General features: G+C 40.7%; 1 protein-coding gene across 2 annotated transcripts in view; it reads left to right on the top strand.

The window, feature by feature from the left end:
* The first annotated feature begins 6,696 nt into the window (after positions 1–6,696).
* Positions 6,697–24,114, top strand: part of EIF4B (eukaryotic translation initiation factor 4B) — a 29,987-nt gene continuing 12,569 nt past the window's right edge. The window contains exons 1-6 of one of the 2 annotated variants that reach the window (XM_029955873.1): positions 6,697–6,897; positions 14,351–14,488; positions 15,546–15,754; positions 19,147–19,263; positions 21,361–21,415; positions 22,055–22,189. In XM_029955873.1, the coding sequence (XP_029811733.1) occupies positions 6,885–6,897; positions 14,351–14,488; positions 15,546–15,754; positions 19,147–19,263; positions 21,361–21,415; positions 22,055–22,189 (667 nt within the window). In that variant the 5' untranslated portion in view covers positions 6,697–6,884. The remainder of the gene's footprint in view (positions 6,898–14,350; positions 14,489–15,545; positions 15,755–19,146; positions 19,264–21,360; positions 21,416–22,054; positions 22,190–24,114) is intronic. The other variant, XM_029955874.1, reaches the window with a different exon arrangement.

Raw genomic sequence — 24,114 nt, 5'->3', positions numbered from 1 at the left:
TTATTTTTTTAATGTTTTTTAAATTTATTTTTGAGAGACAGAGAGAGACAGTATGAGCAGGGGAGGGTCAGAGACAGAGGGAGACACAGAATCGGAAGCAGTCTCCAGGCTCTGAGCTAGCTATCAGCACAGAGCCCGACGCGGGGCTCGAACCCACGAACCATGAGATCATGACCTGAGCCGAAGCTGGACGCTTAACCAATTGTGCCACCCAGGCACCCCTTTATTTTATTTTTTTATTTTGCAGGAAAGAGGCAGAGAAATCCCAAGCAGGTTCTGCACCCTCAGCACAGAGCCCAACACGGGGCTTGATCCCACAACTGTGAGATCATGACCTGAGCCACAATCAAGAGCCAGATGCTTAACCAATCAAGTCACCCAGGTGCCCCTCCATTTGACTCTTTTTATATTTTGTATTTCTCTGCTGAAATGTTCTACCTTTTCATACAAGTATATGTTATCTCAAAAAGCACAGTTGTAACAGCTGCATTAAAGTCCTCCTCTGATCACTTCAACATCTGGGTCATCTTTGGGTTGGCCCCTGTAATCTTACCCTTGGGAATAAGTCACATTTTCTATGTCCTTAATGTGCTGAATCATTTTTATTGTATCTTGTACAGTGTAAATGTCATGTTATAGAGACTCTAGATTCTGTTACACCCCTCTGTGGTAAGCAGAATAATAACCCCTCAAAGATGTCCACATCTGAATCCCCAGAACCCGCGAATGTGTTATGTCACACGGCAAAGGAGAAGTAAAGCTGCAGATGGAGCTAAGGTTGCTAATTGGATGACCTTAAAATAGGAGGATTATAGTGGATTATCCAAGTGGGCCCAATGTATCACAGGGGTCCTTAAAAGTGAAAGAGGGAGGGGGTGCCTGCCTGATTCAGTTGGTAAAGCACGCAACTCTTGATCTTGGGGTCATGAGTGCAAGCCCCACATTAGGTATAGTAATTGCTTTTTTTTTTTTTTAAGTGGAAGAGAGAGACATAAAATGATAGAGTGATCAACATAAGACAGATTCAACCTGGTGTCTCTGGCTTTGAAAATGGAAGAAGGGGACCAGAAGTCAAGGCATTATATGGAAGCTGGAAAAACAGAGGACACAGATTCTCCCAGAGAGCTTCCAAAAGGAATGCAGTCCTGCCAACGGTTTGATTTTAGCCCAGTGAAGCCCATTTCAGACTTCTGACTCGAAGTCATAACAGAATAAATCTGTTGTCTTAAGCCACTAAGTTAATGGTAATTTCTTAGAGTGGGAACACAAAACTGATGTATCTTCCAAAGATGTTCATGTTTTATTTAAGCAAGCAATGAAATTGGTTAGCCCCAAACTGCAAACTCTCTCTCACTTGAAATAGATAAGCAGCTCAGATCTTAGTTCAGTTCTCTCTCTCCCCGTCTTTTTTTTCTTTTCCTCAGCTGAACTGTTTACAGCCTGCTTTATGTATTCATGGTACAAGAACCAGCCAGACACTTGGGCAGAGTCAATACCAGAACTCTGACTCTCTTCTCTATAAGACTCCTCCTCACTTTGTGAGAGCAGAGACTGTCCTGAGCAATGCCTTCCTAATGGCAGAACTGTGGCAGGCTTTCTTAGCCACCCCGGTCCACACCAGGCTGTAACATCCCATTTTGGTACCTTTTCCCAAGTTTCAGCTCCCCTCCAAAATCTGTTTGCCTTTGTTCTACAGCTTTCAGATAGTTGTGGGTTTTTTAAATTTTTGTCCCGAGTTTACTTTTATCTATGAAGAGAGTTGATCCTCTGGGAACTTATTTACCATGCCTGAAACAGGACACCTACATAATCTTGATATATAATTATTTTTTTAATTTTTTAATGTTTTATTTATTTTTGATACAGAGAGAGACAGAGCATGAGAGGGGGAGGGGCAGAGAGAGAAGGAGACACAGAACCAAAAGCAGGCTCCAGGCTCTGAGCTAGCTGTCTGCACAGAGCCTGACGTGGGGCTCAAACCCACGAACGTGAGATGTGACCTGAGCCGAAGTTGGAGGCTTAACCTACTGAGCCACCCAGGCGCCCCTCTTGATATATAATTAAAGCTAACCTTACACAGTCAAAACTCAGAGATAAAAACTTTCATTTTAGAGAAACACATCTTTAAAGCACTGATATATTTTGCTTGGATTGTGCGTACATAAAGCAGCAAACAATAATTTGATTATTTCAGCAACCCAAGCTTAACAAAACAGAAGTAACTGGTATATGAACCATATTCCATTATTAATGGGTTAGCTTTGTCCCGGTTGTCTGAGAAATGCTTTTACCAGCTTCACCAGGAGGAAGATCACAATATCCACAATCAGCATCACAGATTCATAAAATGACAAAAAAATGTTTTAAATCTTTGAAATCATCTAATTTAATGCCTTCACTTTATAGATTAAACTACTAAGTCTTAGAGAAGACAGAGGGAATGCTTTAAAACTTATTAATTGGTATAGTTGAGATTTTAAAAAGGTCAAGCCTCCAGATACAATTATTTATAAATATATATATTAGAAAAAGGGTAGTTTTCAAAAGAAAATTTGGACAATTTCAATGACAACTGTAAGGACAATTGTAAGGACTTCAAATACTAAATTAAGCCGATTAGTAAATTCAGACTCCAGGAAACAAATGTAAATATATGCATTTGCTTATTTGCTTTGTTTTTAACTAAGTTTCTTTCCAAACATTTTTCAGTTTTGACTAGTCAGTCTAAAGGAAGAAATTTTTTTTGCTTTATTTCTATGAAAGAAGCCCTTTTAAGGGCTAAAATTTCCAGCTCAATGAACAATAAATGAATCTATGCATATAAGTAAATATACATTATGAGAACTTCTTGAAAATCTCCTGAATGAATGTCAATTCCTTGAAACTTTGACTTTAGCACCAGCAAATACATATTGAGCACCAACAGTGTTCCAGATGCTAATGCACAAATATCACAAAGATAACCAAAGTGGATGCCACCCTGGAAGAATTGATAGACCAGGAGGAAAGGCAGTTCGAGAAGGAAGGTGACAAGTGTCAAAAGGAAGGTGCAGACACAGTCCTGATGGGGTTCAGAGGAAGAAGCTCAGAAAAGGCTTCCTAGAAAAGGTGACATTTGAATAGCCCTAAAAAGATAGATTTTATTGGTGACCCATTCAGTAGTGAAAGAGAAAAGAGAGGCAGAGAGAAGAGCAAAGAGCAAAAAGCCTCAACGTTAGGAAAGCACTGGGTATCCATGACTGGAACGTGACATTAGACAAGGGAGGAAGTAAGTGTTAACCAGGAATTTGTGGCTGGAGCACACACAGCCTTGCATGTCTCCCTAGGCCAGAGAGTCACCGAAGGTAGCCAGCAGAGGAATGTGTTCAGACCTATGCTTTAGGAAAATAAATCTGGTAGCTACTTATTACATGGATTGAGGCAGGAAAGTCTATACTTAGGAAGACTCTTTAGAAACTAATGCAGTGGTCAGGGTGAGAATTGACAAGGGAAATAACAGGAACACGGAAAAGAGGATATGAATATGAGACACTGCAAATGTCAAGACTTGGAAAGTGATTTTTGATAACCAATTTCTGAGCCACAGAAACTGAGATAATGAATGTTTATTGTTTTGTGCCAGTAAGTTTTAGAGTAATTCATTATAAAGCAATGGATAATTAACAGTTCATTCCTTCTGGACTTCTTCAGAACAAATGATACAAAGTAGTTGTCATAGACTTATTTTTTTAATGTTTTATTTATTTTTGAGAGAGAGAGAGAGAGAGAGAGAGAGAGAGAGAGAGAGAGAGACAGAGTGAGCTGGGGGGAGGGGTCAGAGAGAGAGGGAGACACAGAATCTGAAGACAGGCTCCAGACTCTGAGCTGGCTGTCAGCACAGAGCCTGACGGAGGGCTTGAACACATGAACCACAAGATTATGACCTGAGCCTGAGCCGGACGCTCAACCGACTGAGCCACCCAGGCGACCCTAGACTTATTTTTTTATTTTAACAGTTTTATTTTTTAAGAAGTCTTTGGCAAACTGGGGAGAACATGGACCTGACAGCTCTGGGTTTGCAGCGGTGCCACTTGCTGGCTGTGTGTACTTGGGTTCCCTACATATTGTTTCTGGCTTCAGAGTCATTATCTAAAAACAGGATTAAGATGCAGCTGGGTGGCTCAATCAGTTAAGTGTCTGACTCTTGGTTTCAGTTCAGGTCATGATCCCCTGTTCGCAAGTTCGAGCCCATGTCAGCTCTATGCTAATGGTGTGGAGCCTAGCTGGTATTCTCATTTTCTCTCTCTTTCTTTCTCTCTCTCTCTCTCTCTCTCTCTTTCTCCCCTCGTCAAAATAAACAAATAAACTTATAAAAATTAAAACAGGGTTAATATTTACCTTAGAGGGCCACTGTGAGGACTAAATAAACTAGCTTGTTAAGTGCTTGATATACTCCTGGGATATATTAGGTGCTTGGTAACGAAAAATCTCTCCCTACCCCCCATGTCCCAACCTCATCTAGCTTTTCTGTGAACTTTCTGAAATCTACTGTCCCCAACAGCCAATGCATTTTTCCTTAATTCCTGAATATCATTCCTTTTAATGATTCAAACCACAAGAAATACAGAATCTCAGGCTTGCCTCAGTCCTACTGAATTGGAATCTGACCTATAACAAATTCCCCAGGGGCACCTGGGTAGCTCAGTTGGTTGGGCTTCCCTTCAGCTCAGGTCATGATCTCACCACAAGTGGGTTTGAGCCCCGCATTGGGCTCTGTGCTGACAGCTCAGAGCCTGGAGCCTGCTTCGGATTCTGTGTCTCCTTCTCTCTCTGCCCCTCCCCCACTTGCTCACGCTCTCTCTTTCTCTCTCTCTCTCTAAGATGAATAAATGTTAAAAAAAAAAAACCACAAATTCTCCAGATGAAATGAAAATTCATCAAAACATGAGAAGTGCTGGGCTAGCACATATCTCAGACTTAATATGACCAAAACAGAGCCCATGCACCTCTCTAAACCTGCTCCACGCCAGGCTTTGCCACCTAAGTAAAATGGTATCATCCAGGTGTTCATGCCAAAAACATGGAGTCAGATTTGATAGTTCCCTCTTCTGTGCTCTTCACATCTAATCAATTATCAAATCTAATTCCAAAATATATCTGCACCTGTGTCTTTCCAGCCCTACACTCCCATTGAAGGCACCGACTTCTCTCAGCAGGATTACAGCAACCAGGTCAACTTATCCAGTAGGTATAGCAGGCACAGTGCCTGGACTCCACCGTACTTTTAGGGGCCCTCAAAAACATTTTAGTTTAAAATTATAATTAAAAAAATGGTTAGCTCAGAAAATGTTTTGATGTATAATATTAGTATATTGATCATTCTGCCAACAGTCATAGAATACAATTTTATCATTAATTCTGATGAGTTTTTACATTATACACTCAGGTGACCACCACCTACATCAAGACACTAAGTAATTCTTTTCAAAATTTCAAGTCACGACACGATCCAACCCCTAACACTCTCTCAACCTTCACCTTGCACCACGCTTCTCCCACCCCTACCATACCCCAGCTACCAGCCTTTAAATTTCTCAGCTGGCCAAGATGGTCCTTCCCTGGAATTTATGACCTAGCTCTGCCTTCTCCTAAAGCTCTTCCTAAAGACATTCACAGGGCTGGCTATTTGTAATCCAGATCTGTTTAAATGTCAATTCCTCTGACACCTTTCCTGACCAGACAATAGAAAGGGATACCCAAGGGCACCTGAGTGGTTCAGATGGTTGAGGATCTGACTTCCACTCAGGTCATGATCTCACAGCTTGTGAGTTCAAGCCCCACATTGGGCTCACTGCTGTGGGCACAGAGCCTGCTTCAGATCCTCTGAAGCCTCTCTCTGCTCCTCCCCTGCTCTGCTCTACCAAAAATAAACATTAAAAAATAACAATAAACTTTAAATTCAGTTGCACCCAGTCATCTTTTAATCAAATCACCTTAATTATCTGCAGGGTGCTTATCATTTCTAATATTCATTCACTGCTTATTGTCTGTCTTTCCCTCAGTGGACCATAACGTCCTTTGAAGCTTTGCTTTCTTTGTATCAAAAAATGCCAATAAACAGTGCCTGACACAAGGTAGGCACTCAATGATAAGTTTCGTTGAATAAAATTCTAATATAGCATATAAATAATATGTAATAAAACGTAACATTAACTAGAGAAAGCAGGGATAGCACATGACTGTGAAATCATAAGGGCCTGGATTTGACTAAACCTATTTATAAAATTAAAGAGTAAATGAGGTAAAAGTCCGTGGTAATTAAGTGTTCGATATGTTACTATTTCTTCTAAACATGTCCAATTAAAACCATCCTTATGCAAGATATTGGACTTGTTTTGCTTTAACCAGAAAATTATTTCTTTAAAGTTCATTAAATTAACCACGTCTTCACGCATTAAAATATAAAGAAAACAAACTTAGAATCTTTCCTTTCATAAAGTCAGCTATGGCACTCCCGTTCCGGGTTCCAGCCCGCCTCCATTCAGTCCCAGACAACTAGAACCAGTACGCCCGGCCCCGCCCCTTCCGCTCACCGGACTGGAAGGAAGTCGGCCGAGCGTGAGACCCGCCCCCTCGTCCGCGCGTAGTCCTACGTAAAGCAAGAGGGGTTTCGCGACAGCCCAGGCCCCCCCCCTGCTTCGGCCACATGTCGTGCAGGTCTCCCGTCGGACATCGCACCACCTCGTCGCTCTGCTTTACGAAACTAGAGCAGCACTGCCCCGCCTCCTGTCTCCTTCCTCACTTCCCCGCCCCCTCCCAGTTTCGCGTCTCCCAGCCCGAGGCTCCCTCTATAATCACGTGACTGCCTCATCCGGGTCCTTTGCGTTCTCTCTCCCTCTCCCAACATGGCGGCCTCAGGTGAGTGAGCGGCTGAGCGCGGCCAAGGACCAGACTCGTTAGCTACTCTCTGAGCCTGATCCACTGATTCCCTAGAGTTGGGGAGCGAGCGGCACCGCTTTCCTTCGGACTCTGGGGCTACGGCAGGTTGGCGACTTGGCCATGTTAGGTTATTGCCTCGGGATGTTTGGGGGGAGGGGAAGTTCCCCTCCCCCCTCACACCCTTTTCACCCCGTCAGCGCGAGGTTGGAGCGGGGAGTAATGGTGGACTCTGGCTTGAGTTGGAGTCATGAGGCGCAGAAAGATCTGTGGGACGCGTGAGGCCTCCTTATCGACGTGAAGCACTGTGTCCGCGTGGAGGAAGGAAGGAAGGAGGCGGTTGGCGCGCGGACGGGTGCACACTAGACTACGTCTCCGTGGCGCGAGGCCGTTGCGGACGGGAGTGGGGGCAGGGGAATAAAGGGGGGGGCAGTTCGAACAGGAGCGCGAGTCGGTGGAGGGGCGGAGGAAGGCGACGACGCGCGTGCGCGGTGAGAGAGACGAGGGTAGCGGCGACCGGCGCGCCTTAGAAGCACGCGCGAGAGCCCAGATGGGAAGGCTTTACGTGCATGTGTTGGCCTTCCTTCGTGTCCTTCCACCCTCTGCTGTTCCCTTCGTAGAGTGTGGCCCGGCCCGTGTATTCTTCTCAGGGTAAATTTGTTAGGCTTCAAGGTTGAAGATACTGGAGTTCGGTGGGGGGTGGGGAACCCAGTGTGGCGCGCCCACGTGTTGGAGGAGCGAAAGCAAGGAGGGAGACCTAGATTTTTTTGTAGGGTTTTTCTTAATCAGTATGTATTTCCTGACTGCAGACTATAAGCTAGGCATAGTTCTAGGTGTTGGGGATGGATAAAATGGTGAACAAGGTTATATCCCTTGACAGCTTCCATTTTGATTTATTTTGATAGCTCCTGACAGTAGAATTCAGCTTTTTTCTTTTAAGGTAACTGCACAACTCCTGGGGAGTACTTTTAAAATAACAGCTAGCGCATAAAGCAGGCTTCCTTTTTAGACGAGTTTGGAGTAGGGAATACCAGTGTCCTACTAGTCTGCTTGCAGTTCTCATTGACCTGGCAGTGGGGTGTGGAGCATTTTCGGCATTCATTTTAGTTTGGGGGAGAATAGTTTATTTCTCCCGCATGATCATTGATTCTGTGAAGCATTGCTTGAACCCCTGCTATCTCTGGACACTTCTTTTTCACCAAGAATTTCTCCTCTGTTACATAGGGGGCTAAGAATTATGTATGTTTCTGGAAAATGTTGAGGGTATTGAGGTGCACTGGAACATAATACCTTTTATTGATGCAGCACTTGACAGTTGACCAGGCACTTTTGTGTTATGTTGTCTCGTTTGATCCTCCTGAGATAATGTTGGCAGATAGTGGCACCTCTAGCCAAGAAAAATGAAGTTATTTGTTCAAGGTCACATGGTTGCAGGTAGCAGAGCAAGGTCGAAATCTTTCAACCTCCTGACTCTTTTCCATTGTCAGCTTGGAAATAACATGGTTGGCTTCCGTGTCATCACATTTTGGGGCTCTACCCAAAAACTTCATCTAAATTAGAGTTCTTACTTGGCCAGGATTTGCCATCTTGGCAGCTCAGTGTCATAATTTAGTGAAAAGCTGATACTCCCTTTCATCAAAACTTGTAGCATTTTTAGAGTTGGAAGACATATTAGCATGTCTGTCATTCATTTTACAGAGTGAAATCTGGACTGGTTAAAGGGGTTTACTTAGTGATGTCCCTTTCTCCAGTTCTTCCACATTTACTTTACCCCCTTTGAGGCCCTCATCTCTTGTCTTTAATTTGGTTCCAGAAATCTTCTTAGCTATGTAGTATGTGTAAAGGGACACTGTACCAAGGTTACATCTGACAGTCTGCCCTTGAGGAATTTGGGATTTGTCAAACTTCTTTTCCCACTTTGAAACTTTTTCAGTCTCGTTTTTTTGAGTGACCAATATTCCCAGATATGGCTGTGTTAATGAGACTATTCTTGGGGCACCTGGGTGGTGTCTCAGTTGGTTGAAGCATCCAACTTCACTTCAGGTCATAATCTTACAGCTCATGGGTTACAGCCCTGCATCAGGCTCTGTGCTGACAGCTCAGAGCCTGCTTTGGGTTCTCTCTCTTTTTCTGCCCTTCCCCCGCTAGCACTCTCTCTCAAAAATAAACCAAGAAAAAAAAGAAACTACATGATGAAAGTTCACAAGCCTCTTGTAAATGAGACTGAAAAATTCTCTGCTGCAATACCAGTATCCAGTTGAACCGTTAATTGATTTTCAAGAACAGAGTGCCCTAGAGCAGGCTATTGACCTGCTCTCCTTACTTATAGGGAATCAAATGTGTTTGATATGGGTTTTTTTCAACAAATGTATTCAGATGGGAAATTGTGCTTGTATGCACAGACCTTTAATATACCTAACACTTTTTTTTAAATTCCATGTGTGGCATCTTGTTTGATTATTCTCATGAGGAGAGGATAGTGTCCTATAGTTTTTTTCATACAGTGCTGGTCCTTATAGTTCGAAATAGTTTCAGTATATGCTGTTCATATACAGGTTTCCCCTGCTAGCCAAAAGTAGAGCATTTTGTGTTTTAATTCTTGCGGAGGAAGGGGCAGAGGGAAAGAGATCTCAGGGAGGCTCCACACTCCGTGCAGAGCCCAGTGCGGGGCTCCATCCTATGACCCTGGGATCATGACCTGAACTGAAATCAAGAGCCAGACACCCCAAAAGTAGAGCATTTTGTAAGCCAAAGTGGCATAAAGCAAAGAAGCAATTACATTAGTTTATAATGAAGGTTTTTTTGAACCTTCCCAAACCCAAAAAATAATCTCAAGCTTTACTAATACCTTAGGCAGATATACCTTACTAACAAAATAAATCAAGATAAAGCACAGATGTTCACAGACAACAGCTCAAAGCTATAGTATAGTATAGTATAGTATAGTATAGATGCTGGGTATAGTTCTAGGGGAACAAGCTTGGATGTGCCACTCATTTGGGAGTGTGCTCTACCTCTCTAGTGCCTCGCTGCAAAACAAACCCTGCGTGCGGTTTTCGCTTTTTTTTTTTTTTTTTTTAATAAACATGTTTGGTTTTTTGTTGTTTCTTAAGTTTAATTTTGAGAGAGAGTGCACACACAAGTGGCAGAAGGGCAGAGAGAGTTCCAGGCTCTGAGTTGTCAGCACAGAGCCTAATGCAGGGCTGGATCACAGAACTCAGGAACTGTGAGATCATGACCTGAGTCAGTACTCAGCCAAAGTGAGGGCTACCTGTATTACCTATTTTCAGATCCTATCCTCTACCACATATTTGTTATTCTAGGAGTAGGATATGCAGATTAAGAAGGCCAAGAATAAATATATATGTGTGTATGTACACATACACACACACTTTGAAACAGGTTTCAGGTACGATTCACATACCATGTATGTATGGCTTGATAGAATACTCTACCACTTTGTATTAGTCTCAAAACATTCTAGAATTCATTCACTGTTCATGATGGTGGGGGAAAGAATTAACTTCACAGTATTATTTTTAAAAAAACCAAGTGCATATTTCTACTTAGATGTAAGTACACTTATAAGTGTATGCACCAAAGTCAACTTGAATTTTTATAGCCCTTCCCTTACAAAAAAGTTCTAAGGTCTTTGTGTAGGGTTAGCATGATGTATATTGGGTGCTTGCTTTATTATCTTTTATGTAAATAACCAAATTGAGTGTGGAAAGGTAAGGGGAAGGTGATAGGGCATTTTGCTTGTACTGTGTCGGTGTAAAGAAGTTGAGTCATATAACTGAACTGGTGGTCGAGGTGGTGGAGTTTATTAGTCCTGACTTGGGTTTTATTCTCTACTATGCTCAACTATAGTGCAGTCAAGATGAGGCTGCTCGACTTCATGATACTGCATTGTATGAAACCTCTTGTCATGGATGGGCTCTAAACACCAGTGGAATTAGTCTAGTTCTAGACACTCTGGTATAGGTGGTCTGACTGCCTTTGTACGGTATTTCTTTAAGGAAGCATTTGTTAGTCACTAATTCATTTTTCATTTTGGAGGGTTTGGCAAGATTCACTTCCCAGAAAGAAATGCCTTGCGTGTTAGAAGTCACTTTTCTTTCCCACCATCTGTTTCTTGGTATTTACCTATTCTGAACATTTCATATAAATTAAGTCATATAATATGTGGACTTTTGTTACTAACGTCTTTCATTTATCATGTTTCCAGCATTCATCCATATTGGTGGGTCTTTGGATACTCATTCCTTTTTATTGCAAAAGTTTCATTTTACTTAACCATTCATTGTTTGATGTGAATTTGGGTTACTTCCAGGTTTTGCCTGTTATGAATAATGCTGCTGTGATTTTATATAGATTTTTATGACACCTTCTGATTTCTTAGCCTGTAGCTACTAACATTCATAAAATAAGTGGGACTTAGTCTGACAAGATCTAAAATTAAGAAACTTAAGTTTTTAACAGAGCCACATCTGAATGTTAAGAGCTTTCTGAATTCTCTTTCCTAAATAAGAAATAAGAGTTAAAGATTCAGAAGTAGGGCTGCATTGTACAACAAATAAGCTTTACTGCATATAGTGCTTTAAGGTGTCCTCTTTTGAAATAATGATCTAGCAGGCAGTCTGTAATTTTGTCACTTCAGTATCTTTCCGTTGGGACTTGTATTACTAAAAGAATGGAGTGATAGCAGGAAAACATTAAGTAGGCTCCACGTCCAGCACAGAGCTTGAACTCACAGGCTGAGATCTGAGACTTGAGCCAAAATCAGAAGTCAGATGCTTGACCGACTAAAGCACCCAGGCATCCCTAGTTGTATTTATTTTTGTATCTATTATAAGAAACCCTGTTTATCAAGGACACAGATGTTTGGTTTCTTGTTTAAGGACTTGTAGGCTTTGTTTTTGAAAATGCTTTCTTTTAAGCTCTTTTATTTATAGATTAAATAAAATTCAGTAAATTGTAGTAGTAATTAAGTTAGAAGGCAGAGGATTTAATAAAATTTCTGAAATGTGTGTTTTTTTCCTTAGTCCATGTAGGTTTGGCCTTAAATGATTGGGACACTTAATTGTTACTTGAGGTGGTTGGTTTAACTTTTTAACCCAACTTATATCATATTTAAAGGAAATTAAGTGTTGGACCAGTTTGATCATGTGGCAGAGGATTGATAAACCTGGAACATTAAACAATGCTTTACTTATACAGAGAATGCTGTTGAAATCCTAAACAAGTAGTGGGCCTAGATATTGGAGGAGCAAAGGGCATAGAGGATTTAGATAACATCATTTCTCAATTATTGGAGTAAAATAGTTGAACAGACATTGGCACCCACTTTAGTTGACTGATGTTTACTTTTTTAGGAGCCAGTTAGTTCCTTTAAATCTGTTAATATTTTGACGAAGTCAGTGCTGCTGTTAGATATAAAGAAACATGAGTTACCGATCTTGTGAAAGAATTTTAGCCTGTCTTTAAATGAAGAGCACCCATCAGCCAGAAATTTTCAGAGGGGACAGCAACAGAACCCAAGGGAAAGACAGATGTGTGATTTTTTAAAAGACCTTCTGAAGTAAAGAGTGCTTTAATTTTTTTAGTTGTGATGTTTAGTTTGTTGTTTTTAAATTTCCAATAACATTAAAGCAGAATATGAAATTTGTTGGTCAAGCGTCATGGGTTAAAAAAATATTCAAGGGATAAAAGTTGAGAAATTATGATCTAGAAAGTTGGTATAAGCCAAAATCAGACCAAAGGACAGGTTAATTCCAGATTCTGCTGTTTTTGCTGTTAGATATACCTATAGTGCAAAGGGGATGGGGATGCTTTAATCAAATTATTATGTTTATGTTGAATTTTTCCTCATTGTATGGACTGACCACCAGTTCTATTTTTATTTCCCAGTGACCAGACAGATTAATAATTGGTATTAGCTGATGATACTAGGTTAAGCCCTATGAGGGTAAGGATCTCTAGCTAGCATCATATTAGTCCCCAACCCTATTTTGAATTAGAGGATATGGGAAAGATGAAAATAAGCGTTCTCAGAGGCATGCTTCATGTTTTGTTCCAATTTGCTTATTAAAATTTCTCCTAGGCCTTCTGCATAAAACTGGGGCAATATCAATGCTATAGGACCCTTCGTAATCTGTCCGGAAGGCTGTTCACAGAATTCAGAGCAAACAGGTCATCTTCATTTCCTTTGGATTTTAAAGAAAGATGCTGTGTGAGAAAGCAGCCTTCAGTTAAACAAATGGTTGCATCATGTTACAAATTCTTAGTCTTCTTGGACTGAAAATTAGATGAGAATTGGATCATGGAGGAAGAACTCATGATTATAAAAGCCATGAAACTGATCTTTGTTACAACAAAGCTGCTTCCTTTTTTTCTTATGTAGGGGTTACTCTCAGGCGCCAGTCTTAGAACCTTATTAAGTCCTTTCGGCTTTTCTGCATTAGCTGCTGATTGGTGTCATCTCAGAAGAGGTACTGAGAGCTAGATAGTTAAAGAGCCAAGGTCAGTCCACTAAACGGAACCATTTGGAAATTTCTAAAGATTTCATAAGTACACAAAACATTCAAATGTGTTGGGTCTTGGGGGTTTCTTAGGTTTTACCTTTAGTGCCCACTCTCATCTTCATATGTGGTGTTAGGGTAGAGAAAGAGAGAAAATATTTTTCCTAGAGGGCAGGGATATCCAGCTTTGTATAGAGTCTTAACCATACAAAAACACTTGACCCCAGTTATGATACCCCACCCCCTACCCCCAACACACACGCACCGTAGAACAGGCTTCTTAGAGGCTGGGACTCCTGTGGAAAGAGCCCTAGATTTGGTATCCAAAACCCTGGGTTTAATTCCATCTCTGCTACCTAGTATCTCTGTAACTGTAGGATAGTCATGTAACCTCTCTGAGACTTAGTTTTCTTTTTTGAAAATTGATAGTAATGATTCCTACTTCATGTGGTTATTTTACAAGTATCAAACAATTCTCATAAATGTCATACAGAGTATGTTAATAGGGATAGGAGTCATGTTTTAGTTCTTTGTATACCAGAAGCTATGAATATAGTCACCTGTCTTAAACACAAATAGTTATTAAACTGAAATTTTCTAACAATATATGAGTGAATATAGTAGAAAATAAAAGGTACCCCCGCCCCAGTCTTAATGTTGAAAATCTTTTTTTTTTTTTTTTTTTTTTTTGAGAGAGAGAGACCGAGACCGAGACCGTATTCTCCAGGCTCTGAGCTGTCAGCACAGAACCCAGTGTAGGGCTTGAACTCATGAACTGCGAGATCATGACCTGAGCTTAAGTCGGACACTTAACCGACTGAGCCACCCCTTTGTTGCTTTCTTTTAACAGCATGTTGTACAAATCTTATAAATAACCAAGTAATGATAAATAATCTTTTGCCTTTTTAAAACAGCAAAAAAGAAGAATAAGAAGGGGAAAACTATCTCCCTAACAGACTTTCTGGCTGAGGATGGAGGGACTGGGGGAGGAAGCACTTATGTCCCTAAACCAGTCAGCTGGGCTGATGAAACCGACGACCTGGAAGGAGATGGTAATTTTTTTTTTTTTTAATTTTCCATCGTGCTTGGAATTTTCATTCTCTTCTAAGGCAAAACTCGACTATAATAATGGTTCACACATATAATCGGAAAGGAATTTAATCATTTTGTAGAACCTTAGGTCTAATGTTTGTGTATTCCATAGAATTTTAGATTTAGGCTACAAGAGTTCATGATTAGAGACTGATATTGTGATTTAAAAGAGCTTAGAACTAGTTCTGGCTCGTTAACAGACTTTTCACAAGGGTTTTAAGCTTCATTTTCTTTTGAAACGTTAAGGACTAGATTACTAAAATTCTAAAATATCCTGATATTGCAGTGTAATGTATAAGCTGTTTATGCTCAGAGTTAAGGAATAATTTGTTCTAGGAGCTATTTTTATGAAGGCATGGGTAAACAAAAGTGGACTGCGGAATGGGATGGAATTGAGTTGCTTTTTGTTAAGAGGGGGATAAACCATAAGGAAAACACTGTCCACTCAAAAAGTTAGGAATCTGAGAGTTATCAGCAATGTTTAAATACATTTTGAATGAGAAGGACCTTGGTTTGAGCCTGCGTATACTAGGATTACTATTTACTACTCTGCCATCTTTGTAATCTTGGGCACACTATTGAATCTGAAATCTGAGTTTCCTTTTCTGTAAAATGGGAACAACTTCACAGGGTTATTAAAGAGATAAGATGGGATATAATGAATATAAAGTACCTGGCACACAGTAACATTTCAGAAATAGGTGATAACTTTTTTTTGCTTCATAAGCTATAAAAGTTAACCATGATTCTGTTAACAAAAGACTGGGCTTTAAAGGTCTTGAAATACTTAGAAACCAAGAGATGGTGAATACTGAGGTTTTTGCATTGCTAATCTGATAATTGACATTTCAGAAGCATTTTCTCTTTGTAAAATGCCCTCGTTTAAGTGCCTTTTTATCTGTTTCTTTCCTGATGTGGTTTATTTAATACTTGGTACTTAGTATGGATCTTCTTAGTCTCCAGCAACAGTGAGGGAAGTTTGCCTTTATTTCTTAAACACGCACTTTTCTATCCTAGTTTCAACCACTTGGCACAGTAATGATGACGACGTGTATAGGGCACCTCCAATTGACCGTTCCATCCTGCCCACTGCTCCACGGGCTGCTCGGGAACCCAATATCGACCGGAGCCGTCTTCCGAAATCGCCACCCTATACTGCTTTTCTAGGGAACCTGCCCTACGATGTGACAGAAGATTCCATTAAGGAATTCTTTAGAGGATTAAATGTAAGTGTAAAGGTTTAAGGCAGTTAACTAAATATGGAGACTAGCAAATTGTCAGAGACCATGTCTGAATTTCTAAGCTGAGAAAGATTCTGAGGTTATGTCTTGACTTGGAAGAAATGGGTATATAATTAAATTAAGTGGTATTTAGACCCTGAAATTACTCTCATCCCACACCATTCATGATCTCAGTCTTACATCTTATTGATACAGAAAGAATCTCTCAGGAACCTATACTTCTCAGTAAGAATCTTAAAGGGCGCTAGGTGGCTCAGTTGGTTGAGCATCTAGCTTCTGCTCAGGTCATGACCTCGTGGTTCATGGGTTAGAGCCCTGCATTAGGCTCTGTGCCGACAGCTAGCTCAGAGCCTGGAGCCTATCTTCAGATTCTTTCTCACCATCCCCCTGCTCACACTGTCTCTCTCTCTCTCTGAAAAATAAATGAAACATTAAAAATTGGGGGGGAGGGAGTGATATACCCAGGGGTGCCTGGCTCAGTCAGTGGACTGTGGGAATCTATCTTCAGGTTGTGAGGTCAAGCTCCGCGTTGGGCCTATAGGTTACTTTTTTTTTTAATTATATATTCAGTTATTTTGAAAGGTGGAAAGTTGCTCTGAACTCAGTCATTTTTATGAAGTAATCTTTCCATCTAATATGGGGCTCAAACTCAACAACCCTAGGATTAAGAGTCGCATGTTCTACTGACTGAGCCAGCCAGGATTCCTCTGAATCACTTTCCAGTGTTTGCTAGGAATAGTTGTAACTGAGCAGATGTGTAATTTATATTTTTTAATTAAAAAGATTTTTTTTTATTTTTAAAAATTATTTTTGAGAGAGAGAGACAGTGTGAGCAGGGGAAGGGCAGAGAGAGGGAGACATAGAATCTGAAGCAGGCTCCAGACTCTGAACTGTCAGCACAGAGCCCAACATGGGGTTTGAACCCCCGAACCATGAGATCATGACCTGAGCTGAAGTCAGAAATGTGTAATTTATGTTAATGATCGTGTGCTAAAATTATTAAGGGTTCTGTGAGCTTGGTGCCACATACAGTGGAATTCACAGTGATTGTGGGCATGCTTGAAAAGCTTAAGGGGTGCCTGGGTGGCTCAGACGGTTAAGCCTCCAACTTCAGCTCAGGGTAGATCTCATGTTCATGGGTTCGAGCCATGCATCAGCCTCTGTGCTGACAGCTCAGAGCCTGGATCCTGCTTCTGGTTCTGGGTCTCCTTCTCTCTCTGCCCCTCCCCCTCTCATGCTCTGTCTCTCTCTGTATCAAAAATAAATAAAGCATTAAAAAAAAAAGGCTTAAGAGGATTAAAAATACTTAAGGACAGGAGCACCTGGGTGGATCAGTCAGTTAAGCATCTGACTCGGTTTATGATTCAGGTCGTGATATTGTGGTTCATGAATTCAAGCCCCACATCAGGCAGAGCCTGCTTGGGATTCTCTCTCTCTGTCTCTGTACCTCCCCTACTTGCTCACTCTCAAAATAAATATACTTTAAAAAAAATAAAAATACTTGGGACTTGGGGTACTTGGCTGGCTCAGTATGTGACTGTTGATCTCGGTGTGAGTTCAAACCCCCATGAAGGGTAGGGTTTACCTTTTTGTTTGTTTGTTTGTTTGTTTGTTAAGGTTCATTTCCTTTAAAGATCTGCTCTCTGCATGGGGCACCTGTGTGGCTCAGTCTGTTCAGCATCTGATTCTTGATTTTGGCTCAGGTCATGATCTCATAGTTTGTGGGTTCAGGCCCCCCATTGGGCTCCATTCTGGGAGCGTGGATCCTGCTTGGGATTCTTCTCTCCCTCTCTCTCTGCCCCTGCTCTGCTTGTACAGGCTCGCTTGCTTGCTCTCTTTCTCTTAAGATAAATAAAAAACTTAAAAGATGTACTCTCTTCTTTGTCTTTTTGACTCCCTTCCTAGATCGTCTTTTCTGCAGTGGGCCACAAACATCAATGGGCACTTTTTAAGAGTTTATTTTTAAAGTAATCTCTACTCCCAATGTGAGGCTTGAACTCATAACCCTGAGATCAAGAGTTGTACACTCTGTGAACAAGTATGTAGTACAGGTAGAAGGCTGATCTGTTTTTGATTTCACTTTCTTGGCCTCTTCTGTAGAATGCTGAATAACAACGTCTGTCCCATTCAGGCTTTTCACTGTGAATGCCTTAGTAAATTGGTCCAGAGCTACTTCTCCTTTCATATTTTGTTCCTTTTCTGCTGTTTCAAGAGTTGAGTTAAACTAGAATTTAAAGGAGACTATAACAAAATGTGTATCTCAGGAGCCAGAATGAAGTATCAGATCCATGATCCAGAAGAATGTAACTTGAATACATTCAAAATACTTAATAAGTTAAAGGGTGAGAAAATATGTGGAAGCCATCAAAAAGGTGGGCAGAAAATAGAGGTGTTTGAAAATGGTTCTAAAATTGGAAATAGAGTACATACCCTGTTGTAAATAATAAATAAAAATTCATGCCTGCCAGTTTTATGAAACTTTAAAACAAGCAATCCTACAAACCTAAAATTTAAAAATACAGGGTAACGTTGGGGCGCCTGGGTGGCTCAGTCGGTTAAGCCTCTGACTTCGGCTCAGGTCAGATCTCACGTTCGTGGGTTCGAGCCCCGCGTCAGGCTCTGTGCTGACAGCCAGCTCAGAGCCTGGAGCCTGCTTCCAGTTCTGTGTCTCCTCCTCTGTCTGCCCCTCCCCCTCTCATGCTCTGTCTCTCTCTGTATAAAAAATAAATTAAAAAAAAAAATACAAGGTAACCTCAAAATAAAATCAGGTTAGTGAAAATTTTTCCTGTATTTCAGGAGTAAAATTTTGATAGTTTGCCATCTCAGAATTCAACAGAGGGAATAAGGCTGGTGGGAGTTTATGTGTTTGGTTCAGCCAAGGATGGATAGTTTATGAAAGCAATAACATTTCTCAGATAATTAAATCTTCAAAAAATGGACTGCCTAGAAGACTTTTTGGAAAAAATTGAGTCAAATTTCTGAAACTGAATTTGAAATGTGTATTAAAATCAACTACATGATAGGCATAATGAGATGGCTCAAATAAACTGTGGAATGAGCAGTTGTTCTTTATTGAAAAACAACTAAAATCTAGACAGACCTGTAGAATGAAACAAGTCAGGGATTTAGGAACTATTCGAAACTCGTGTTAGGTGTTTTTTTTTCCAGGGTTAAATTCATATTGTTCAAATTAGAAAGGTCTGATGGCATATAGCGAAGTCTCTCTCCTTTCCCTTTGTACCAGTTTTCCTACTGGAAACAACCAGGTTCTTGTGATTTCTTCAGAGAAATTCATTGCATATGCATTTGGTGGGGGTGGGGGGAAGACAAATGAATGAGAACATTTCATTGGAAATCTTGTTTCTTTACTCCTTCAGATCAGTGCAGTGCGTTTACCACGTGAACCCAGCAATCCAGAAAGGTTGAAAGGTTTTGGCTACGCTGAGTTTGAGGACCTGGATTCTTTGCTCAGTGCCCTGAGCCTCAACGAAGAGGTAAAGAAAATAAGGTGGGGAGTTTGAGGGGTGGGAGCTAACCAATCTTACGCTTACCAATATATTTTTGGTTGGGTCACTGTTGCAAAGATTGTCATATTATCTACAAAGAAAAGCACCATGTGACACTAACACCCAACATCTAGCAAGTCGCACTTCACTTGAGCAAACACTGCAGGCCCCTTTCAGGGGGGTACTTATGTGGGAAATTATGGAAGAAACCCACCACACCAAGTCTTTGTTGTATTTTTTTTTATGTTTGTTTATTTTGAGAGAGAGGAGGGAACATAAGTGGGGGAAAAGCAGAGATGGGGTAGACAATCTGAAGCAGGCCCCAGGCTCTGAGCTGTCAGCACTGAGCCCAACAAGGGCTGCTGGAGCTCACCAGCCTGTGAGATCATGACCTGAGGCAAAGTCAGACACTCAACCAGCTGAGCTGCCAGCGGTCTCCTCCCATCCCATGGTCCCATCCCATGGTCCCGTCCCCATCCGACCTCCCCCTTCCCTCCCAGCCACACCAGGTCTAATAGAAGGTCTCATTTGTTGATTCCGAGCTTTGTCTCAGCTCTCATGGCTTTGCTTTTTCAAAATAATCTGACCAGATCAAGGCATGTTTATCAGTTTAGTGTTAAAAGGCATTACCTGATTTTCAGGAAAGTTAAATGATTTTTTTTTTTTTAAGAGTTTGGAAATACCTCTCAGTGGAATGTCATTTGTAATACATGTTCCTAGGAGTCTCTTAAAGGAGAATGACAGTAAACACTCAGTTCTTGTGCTTTTTAACATTGCCCATAGGTGATTTCCTACCCAGATACACCAGCAATGTAATAAGAGATTTAGCTGCTAATACATAAGGGGGATGTGGGGATTAAATCTAATTGTAATTACAGTCATTTGAGTGATTGGTGCCATGTAGTGATTCTTACGCTAGCGCAAGCAGGATATTAAAGCGTTCATTTACCTCTTGGTAATGGAAGTTTCTAGTCTAGTTTTTGGTTGGTTGGTTTTTTTGTTTGTTTGTTTGTTTGCCTCCAGTGACTAGAAATCAAATTATATCTAGGAAGGAAAGGGGCTCTTATTTCCATTTTAATGCCAGAAACCCCTCACTTTTTGAGAAGGCAGTTTGTCAGCAGATTGGGGCTATAATTCTGTGGTCCAAACCTACCATTTGACACAATTGAAATCAACACCTCTCAGATATTTCTCCTATATTATAATTGAGTTACAGCCATGATGATCATCTGTGTAAGTTAAATATATGAAATGTGTAGTTGTTCCAAAGTTTTTCTTTTTAGGTCATTTTAAGATTACTCATTTTAACCTGTAGGTATGGATAAGGGGAAGAATACATTACAGTTTAATTATCTGAAGTTTATTGAATAATGTATTATGTAAAATGCTGTTATGGCCCAGACTTAGGAGTTTACTTTGTTTCTAAAGATTTCATCATAGTAGTATTTAATATAATTCTGGATGTTTTTAACTAAAATTCACTGCTGTCCTTCTTCAACTGTAGATTCTACTGTGAAATGAGGAAAAATCAGCAGTAGAATTAATTGGGTTCAAAGTCTATAAATAATGATGTGGGAAAGGAAAGTCAGAGGGTATCCTGGAGGAACTGACTATCCAGAGGTAATACTGAGTGAAAGAACTTGAGATAATAGAGACGATGCTTTATGTACTGTTGCTAATGCATCGTAGGTGCTCTATAAATATCTGCCTGAATAATTGCTCTGGACCCAAATATGCCATTTATTTAGCTAGTTGGGAATTCTTTTCAATTTATTAAGCTTGATAAATTGCCTTTAATAGTTAAAAGGCTCATTTTATAAAAGTGTATATAGCTTTCTAAAAATAGGTAATGATGTGACATTGATAAAAGCCCAATTTAAATTTGTTAATTCTAAGGGATTATTTCAGTTTTCAAGTCTTTATAAAGGATTCTTTAGCCAACATATTGGAGTGTTGGCTAGATTACAGTGTTTTTCCTTTATCTTCCTTCCCCCAGTGCTTCTGCTATGCCCAGACGTTCAAGTCACTCATGGGATTTGTGCATAATGGGGCAAAAGGTTGGTTAATGTGGTCCTATGCTCTCAGTCTCTAGGTAACAGGAGAATTCGAGTGGACGTTGCTGATCAAGCACAAGATAAAGGTAAGAAAGCTGATAGAAATCTCCCTGTTTTGTTTTGGTCTTAGGATGACAAACCAGAGGTGCCTTTTCCCAGAACATTTTAATAGAAATACAGAGCGGTAGGCCTGCCTGAATCTGGAGGACTCATTCTCAGTTAAGGATGATTTTGCCCAATGGGACATTTGTCGATGTGTGAAGACCTCTCAAATTGTCAGAACTGGGGAGTGCTACTGACTCCTAATGAGTAGAATCCAGGGATTGATCCTAGAATGCATAGGACACAGCAAAAAATACTCACCCTAAAATGATAGAAGTATTGATGAAAAGACCCTGATTGATCTAGACAAACGTTAAATGTGTGATAAATAGATTAAGTGTACCTTGCAGTACAAGGGGGGCCTGATTCATACGTATTTCAGGGTCTCCTGGCCAGCACACAAAATGAGACCTAGAAGCATTAAACCTCGTGATTTAATTAACCATGAGGTTTAATGCTTATGTTGAAGTGTGCACTTATGATGGAGTATCAGAGTCGGGGCAACTTTGTGATGTTGTGAGGAAGAAATACAGTATGTTGGGGGAAGGCTCTGTGTGTGTGAGAAATAATCAGGTAAAAGTTTTTGTGTGCTAACTTACAGTTTTTATTTTATATCTCTAAAGACAGGGATGATCGTTCTTTTGGCCGAGATAGAAATCGGGATTCTGACAAAACAGATACAGACTGGAGGGCGCGTCCTGCCACAGACAGCTTTGATGACTACCCGCCTAGGAGAGGTGATGATAGCTTTGGAGAGAGTAAGTTCATTTTTATTGAGTGAGTTCTGTGAGTGAGTGTGTTCTGAGGTCTGTTTTGTCATAGAACAAATGTATCAATGTAAAGGATCACATTACCAAAAAGGGAGGGAGTAGTAGATACAGAAAAAATTTTTGTGATCTCCAGAAGAATTGATAGATGGAGAAAAAAGGGCCCCTGGGTGGCTCATTCAGTTGAGCGTCCAGCTTCAGCTCAGGTAATGATCTCACTGTTCGTGGGTTTGAGCCCCGTGTCGGGCTCTGTGCTAACAGCTAGCTCAGAGCCTAGAGCCTGCTTTGCATTCTGTGTCTCCCCTCTCTTTGACCCTCCCCTGTACACACTCTCTCTCTCTGTCTCTCAAAAATAAATAAAAAACATTTTTTAAAAAAGATGGAAAAAAGAATTTGATACATTTATAATTAAAAAAAAAAAAACTAGGGGCGCCTGGGTGAGTCGGCCAGTTGACTTCAGCTCAGGTCATGATCTTCCAGTTTGTGAGTTTAAGCCCCATGACGGGCTCTGCTGACAGCTTGGAGTCTGACGCCTGCTTTGGATTCTGCGTCTTGCTTGCTCTCTCTCCCTCTGCCCCTCCCCTGCTCATGATCTGTCTCCTGGTCTCTCAAAAGTAAATAAATGTTTTTTAAAAATTTTTTAATAAAATAAAAACAAACATTTTTTAAAAATTGTTTTTTTAACCTTGCCAATGATTAGGTGGGAGACTTCTCTCTCTTTAGGAAATAGTTGTTTATAAAGAAACCCAACAAATCTTACAGAGTTCAGCAAGATTGCTGGGGTGTGAGCATTGTACAAAAATTGGTTGCATTACCAGCAGCCAGAAGTCAAACTGGAATTTTTTAAGATACTTTTTTTAAAATAAAAGAAAATTCATCCACTTCAAGATACTAGATGTCTACCATGTGCCAGATACTATCTGTTCAGGATATAGCAGTGAACAAAACAGACAAGGGGCACCTGTGGGTGCCTCGGTCAGTTAAACGTCCAACTCTTAATCTCAGCTACAGTCGTGATCTCACGGTTCATGAGTTCGAGCCTCGCATCAGGCTCTGTGCAGAGGGCACAGAGACTGCTTCGGATTCTGTCTCTCCTTTCTGCCCCTCACCTGTTTGTGCTCGCTCTCAAAATAAAAAAAAATTTTTTAATGCTTATTTTTGAGAGACAGAGAGCATGAGTGAGGGAGGAGCAGAGAGAGGGAGACACAGAATCTGAAGCAGGCTCCAGGCTCTGAGATGTCAGTACAGAGCCCACACTGAAATCATGACCTGAGCCAAAGCCAGACGCTCAATTAACTGGGCAATCCAGGTACCCCTAAAGAAAGAAATTTGGGGCGCCTGGGTGGCTCAGTCGGTTGAGCCTCCGGCTTTGGCTCAGGTCAGATCTCACGTTCGTGGGTTTGAGCCCGCGTCAGGCTCTGTGCAGACAGCTCAGAGCCTGGAGCCTGCTTTCAGTTCTGTGTCTCCCTCTCTCTCTGCCCCCCCTCCCCCTCTCATGCTCTGTCCCTCTCTGTATCAAAAATAAATAAAACATTAAAAAATTTTTTAAAGAAAGAAATTTAAAATTCTGTCCCCTTGGACATTGTTCATACTGGGGGAGAGAAGCAGTGTGCAAATAAATAAACTATAGAGAAAGGGGAAGCGAAATAGAGAATGTCATGGCTAATTAACAGTTGGAGTGAATTACAACTTTTACACACTACCTAAATCTAACAAAAAATATGCAAAATCTTTATGGAGATAATTAGGCAACTTTATTGAAATATATGAAGGAGAAAGAGCACTAATTCAGTGAAGGAATGATGAGATAGTGGTTTGTCCGTATAATAAAATATATGTGTGACGAAAGGGATAAAATGTAAAGCCTGTAATATTGAATGGGGGTGTAAACATTTGAAAACTATCCTCTAGTGTTC

Source organism: Suricata suricatta, chromosome 10, assembly GCF_006229205.1.
Source record: "Suricata suricatta isolate VVHF042 chromosome 10, meerkat_22Aug2017_6uvM2_HiC, whole genome shotgun sequence".
In the NCBI taxonomy this organism is placed as follows: Eukaryota; Metazoa; Chordata; class Mammalia; order Carnivora; family Herpestidae; genus Suricata; species Suricata suricatta.
Note: the sequence above shows the minus strand (reverse complement) of the source record. Positions and strands in the feature narration are given on the sequence as shown.